The sequence below is a fragment of the Podarcis erhardii genome (genome assembly GCF_964252035.2).
Source record: "Podarcis erhardii genome assembly, chromosome: 10".
NCBI lineage: Eukaryota > Metazoa > Chordata > Lepidosauria > Squamata > Lacertidae > Podarcis > Podarcis erhardii.
Window position 1 is genome coordinate 38,447,381 of NC_138500.1, and position 6,000 is coordinate 38,453,380.

Sequence of the window (6,000 nt, forward strand, 5' to 3'; positions counted from 1 at the left end):
AGGCTTGGCCTTTTCTTGAATCATAGGATCAGTCTGTTGAACTGCCGAGACCATATAACACCGGTCTTGAAAGACCTACACTGGCTCCCAGTATGTTTCTGAGCACAATTCAAAGTGTTGGTGCTGACCTTTAAAGCCCTAAACGGCCTCGGTCCAGTACAGTGGCGTAGCGTGGGTTGTCAGCACCCGGGGCAAGGCAAATAATTTGCGCCCCCTAACCCGTGGATTTGCGCCCCCTAACCCGTGGATTTGCCCTAACCCCAGATGTTGCACCCGGTGCGGCCGGCCCCCCCTGCACCCCCCACGCTACGCCACTGGTCCAGTATACCTGAAGGAACGTCTCCACCTCCATCGTTCTGCCTGGGCACTGAGGTCCAGTGCCGAGGGCCTTCTGGCAGTTCCCTCGCTGTGAGAAGCCAAGTTACAGGGAACCAGGCAGAGGGCCTTCTCGGTTGTGGCACCCGCCCTGTGGAACGCCCTCCCATCAACTGTCAAAGAGAAAAATAACTACCAAACCTTTAGAAGACATCTGAAGGCAGCCCTGTTTAGGGAAGCTTTTAATGTTTAATAGGTTATTGTATTTTAGTGTTTTGTTGGAAGCTGCCCAGAGTGGCTGGGGAAACCCAGCCAGATGGGCAGGGTATAAATAATACATTATTATTATTATTATTATTATTATTATTATTATTAGAAATTGAACATAGTAAAACACCTAACCTTAAGAGAGTAGTTTTTATCACTTCTTTTTTATAAATTGAAATTTTATTATTCTGTATATTCAGGCACTTTTCTGAACTCTGTATCAATCAAGGGAATATGATCTTTAATTGAAAATTCTGTGTTATACTTCAGAAACAGACGTGTCCCATCCCTGGGTAACATTGTACAAAAGTCAGACATCAGCTAAAAGCCTAAACTGCTTAGGGTGCAGCCCACCAAGTCTTGCTGCCATTGCTGATTCCAGTAGGTTTGATAGGGTTGCTGGGATGGAATACATAAAAAGTACATAGTAATTGCTTTCTTCCACAGTCACATGGGGGTGGTGTTACCTGATAGGTTCAAGTTATGTGTGTGTGTGTGTGTGTGTGTGTGTGTATGTATACACACACACACACACACACACAGTCATACCTTGGAAGTCGAACAGAATCTGTTCCAGAATTCTATTTGACTTCCAAAACATTTGAAAACCAAAGCTCAGCTTCTGAAAGGCTGCAGGAAGCTGCTGCAGCCAATCGGAAGCCATGGAAGTCCTGTCAGACGTTTGGCTTCCAAAAGAACATTAAAAAACCAGAACACTCATTTCCAAGTTTTGATTGTTCGGGAGCCAAAATGTTTGAGTACTAGGCTGTTTGAAAACCAAGGTATGGTTATATATGCCTTGAAGATAGAGACCTGCTCTCTCATTCTTTGTAAGGTGTCATGAATTTAGATGGCACTATAATAAAGATACGGTTGGTTTTGACACTTCAAATGTGTGAAAAAAGAAAGTAATATCAAAGGACTAGAACCAAATGGCTACAAAGGAAGTAATATGGTAGGAGTAATAATAAATGATTACAAACTGGCTATTTGTATTTAGTTTGCTTAAACAAAATTCAATTCAATTATCGTCATCTGGTTTTGTGATTTAATAAACTATTAATTAGACTGTCGAGTAAAATGCATAAGCTTCCTCCCAAACAATGCCATCAGATATACTGACATTTATTTCTATAATAGCTACTCCTTAAGCATATATCACTGTGAAGATCTAGTTCTTAATGAACTCCCATATTACGTATCTAGTCTGTTCTTAAATAAGAGGTAGAGTGTGTGTTTTTCATCTTGCATTCAACAGAGCAATGCAAAAAAGTTCAGCATCAGAAGGCAAACTGGGAGCTGGCCATCCTATTTTTAAAGTACATGCCTCACCAATGTCATGATTCATTAGAAAGCCTATCTTCAAATCCTTGTTTGTCATGAGATCATTCCTGGTATTCCACAGGAAGCTGTCAGATATGCTTTATGTGTGTGATGCCTGGCCAGAGATTAAATGCAGATGGTTTTTGATTTGGATAACATGCCATGAACTTTCTCCAGAGCACCATGACTTAGTTTATTTGCAGGCAAAATTCTTACAACTGATATACTTTGGAGTTAAATAGATTCTGTTAAGGCTGTGCTTTTGCCTTTGAATTGTACCAGTGTGTGATGTCATTAGCTATATGGCAGATCTACATGGAAGAAATTCCTTCTTGCCTAGATTCAGAGAGAGCAGCACCTGGTCTCTTTGACTAGGCCTGCTTGATGTATCTGTCAAATGGCAGGGACACTGACTATAACAAGCTTCGTTCAGGACTGCTGTACTGAGGTTTTTTCTACAATCAAGCAGTATATCAGTTTTACGAAACAAACAAATAAGAACTTAGCCTTGGTTTAATGTGGAGAAGAGAATTTGTTTCTCTGTGATGCTTTGTGATGCTAAATACTTGGCTCTATCTTTTTAGCTTTCATCATTTAAGCTACAGAGAATTCACTTTATGTTCCTTTTATTTCCATATGTGTTTCAACATACATACAGAATACCTCTGCCCCCTACCCCTACAACCTTATTTAAGAAGAGTCCTGATTTGATTTGATTTTGCATTGGAGTCTGTAATAACCTCAGCCCACTTGGCAGGTTCAAATGTTGCCACACTCAAGGCTGGAATCTGCTGAAACTGCTTCCGTGCAGGAAAAACGGCTTCGGTGCAGTAACACTTCTAACTGTGGCTGAGATCTAAAGAGCTACTTGAGGTGGCCCTGAGAGCTTGGGCTTGCCTAGTAGGCCCCTCCAACTCATAAAGAACTTGCTTTGCGGCCTTGGGACCAACCCTCAAGGGCATGCAAAACTAGGCTTCTAATCACTGTGTGTGAGTTCAGTCTCATGGTGAGTCTTCCTGCTAGCAGTCACCAGGGAGATTTATTTTGTAAACCACTTCATGATAGTGAAAGGCTACAAGTAAAATACTTCTGGGAGCTTCCAGAACAGCAGAGAATAAAAGAAAAATGAATACGAGTTATTAAAACTGGTAAGTCCTTTTGGGGAAATGTGAGAGAGAAAAGATGCAGGCTGAGGATGAACCTCCTCTGTTTTTTTGTGAGAAGAGGTACAGCAGGGTAATAACTGCAGTTCTCAGGTTTGCTTCCCAAAAGGGAAAAAAGGATGCTGAAGATTTTCAAGCTTACCACCCTCTGCTTTTCCTTTTAATCGAAGACAAAGCCAAGTATCCCTTTAGCTCAACCTTCCATGCAACAAGAGAGAGTGATCATGCAGCAAGATGGAATGAACACCCAAGACATGCAGCAGCATTCAGTTTTATCCTCACCAAGAGCAACAAGGACAAGTTTGGAAGACGGAAGTAAATACATTGCACACACCATGGATGAGCCAGTAGGCATTTCTCCAGTTTTGACTAACGCCTTGGAACACATTGTGGAGCAGCTGGATGTTCTTACTCTTGTGAGTAAATCCCCAACACCATTGCATGTACTGGATTGCCTGCAAGTAAATAATAAATCACTAGGCTTCTTGGGGCTAGTGGTGAAGCGACAAATAGCTCTGTTCCTCCTTCAGGGGCCAGCTGGGCCTTGCGTTTGGTCTAGCAGGACTCTTCCTGTCTCCTTACGCCTCTGGGCCCTCAATTCAAAATTTATCTATTTTAAAGATTGATATCCCAGCCTTCAAAAACTTTCTCAGGTGGGCCTACGCAAATGGTAACTCCTTCACAAGTTCATTGACCTGAGGCAGGCTACACTCAGTCTCTCTGCCTCAGCCCTTCGTCTGTCATAAATGTATAATAATACTATCTACAGATTTGTAATAATTACCAATATTATGTTTGTGAAGTAGGACTTCTGGTCAGTCAGCGAAAGAAAATGCATATCATATGTCAATGCCAGTATAGATGTATTTCTGAGATATTGAAGGAAGTAGAAGCACTTTAAATTTAATAAAAGTTGCTACTCTTTATCAGATGGATATGCCACCATAATTAACATACCTGAGCTAAAATAGTGTCGAAAAAGAAGTTTTCCACAATAAAAAAAAAATTGCTCAGCCCAACGGATAACAAATTCCTCCCCACCCCAATTAGCAAATGCCTTAGTAGATTGATCTACTGATTTAAAACAAACTGCTTTATATGTGAAGTACTTTGAGCTCCTAGAAAAAATATATCAGCTGCAGAATGAAAACAATAATGGGTGAAATAGAGGATAATTGTATTAGTTAAAAGTATGTTATATAAAGCAGTAGGTATAAGGTAGGAATAAAATACATCATTGTGGTAAGGGTGAGAAGTCAAAATTTTAAGAAAAACATATTTTGAAACTTAAGTAAATTTGTAAAACTTGCGAAAAGAAAAAAAAATATGACCAAGAAAAAGAAAAAAATACATCCTTTAATCATTTTTGTTATTGTCGATGTAATTAAGGTCTATCAGAGTATTACCCAATTTCTACTAGTACCCAAGAAACACAGAACGTGTCTTACATGGTGTGTTCAGATCCACAAAAACTTGCTCAACACTTCTCAGTAACACCATTCCTATCAATTTAATGTGTTCTACAATAGAGTGGAGAATATATTTGAAAGCAGATATCACTGAAAAGTTGGATTCTGATACAACAAAGTATTTCAGACATTTGTGATGTCCATCCAAGCCCTTTCTGAAGTCCCTTCAGAACTCACAATATTTACGTGCCAAGACCTGAGGACCCCCTGAGAAGGGGCTTCCAAGGGTACGGAGGGCGTGTGTCACTCATTCTTCCCCAGCTGCAGTCTCCACATCACATGCCTTACCTGCAGCTGTTTAGGGCTACACCTGTTTGGGGGAAGGGAGAGATTTGGAAAAACCCTGGCGTGTGTGCAGAACATCTCATGTGGCCCTTTGGGTATCAGCTTTGAAAGGGGAACGCTCAACACTTTAGTTTCCAGAGTTATAGAAGCTGGAGGCTTTATTCTCCGAATCAATACTCTAGTCTGATACAACTGAATACACAGCACATACAGGGATGCTCTGCCAGAAAAAAATAAATTGGATTTTAGAGTTCTTCTCCAATAGTTGGTTTTATTTTGATGCCGAGGCCATGATGTGTTTAGCACCCATGTATTTTTAAAGTTTCCGTGAGCTACTGAAATGGTGGAATATCTGAATCAAATCTTGCAGTTCTCTGGTTTCTTTAGTGTATTAAGAGAAGTTATTTTGTAAATAAAACATTACGATCAATGACAAGCATTTGTTGCCCTGTTCTCCTAACAGACTGTCTCAATCTTGGAGCAGCGCCTGACTTTGACGGAAGATAAACTGAAAGAGTGCTTAGAGAACCAAGAGAAACTGTTACTCTCTGTCAGAGATTGAAAATAAACAAGGCAAATGCATTCTCAGGAAGACAAAACAGTGACATGAAGCAAATAAAATGTGCCTCTTTGGTGTAAGTGATTTCCCTAAAAATCATTGATAACATTTTGAACATGTAATTTTGTGTGTGTGCGTTTATTAAATATATATTTGTGTTTTTCTGAATACCCAATCTGTTTTCTGATATTTGCCCATCCTTTACATGCTGAGCACAGTTCAAAACTCTGCTGATCTCCAGTGTGCATGTTCTCCAGGTGCCGGCACAGTATCTGCCCCATTCGTTTCCCATGCATCATGGTGCGAGTTCTTGTTGATGTATGTAGGGCATTCCTTAACTCACGGGAAAAACGAGGTTGCATCTTGCAGCAGAAGGTGCCATATTCTATACCCAGCATTGTCAGGTAGGAAACCCTGGGAAGCCACTACTAGTCAATAATGAGCTAGATGCACGAGCAAATCTGAGTTAGTATAAGACAGGGGTCAGCAAACTTTTTCAGCAGGGGGCCGGTCCACTGTCCCTCAGATCTTGTGGAGGGCCGGACTATATTTTGGAGGGGGGGGGGGAATAAATGAATGCCCCACAAATAACCCAGAGATGCATTTTAATTAAAAGGAC

The 6,000-nt window shown here is 40.8% G+C and overlaps 1 protein-coding gene across 4 annotated transcripts in view; it reads left to right on the plus strand.

Annotated features, from left to right (window-relative positions):
* Window positions 1-5,549, plus strand: part of POC1B (POC1 centriolar protein B) — a 29,343-nt gene extending 23,794 nt beyond the window's left edge. For all 4 annotated transcript variants that reach the window (XM_081878283.1, XM_081878284.1, XM_081878285.1 and 1 more), the window contains 2 exons: window positions 3,239-3,484; window positions 5,286-5,549. In XM_081878283.1, coding sequence (XP_081734409.1) covers window positions 3,239-3,484; window positions 5,286-5,384 — 345 coding nt within the window. In that variant the 3' untranslated portion in view covers window positions 5,385-5,549. The remainder of the gene's footprint in view (window positions 1-3,238; window positions 3,485-5,285) is intronic.
* The last annotated feature ends 451 nt before the right edge of the window (window positions 5,550-6,000 follow it).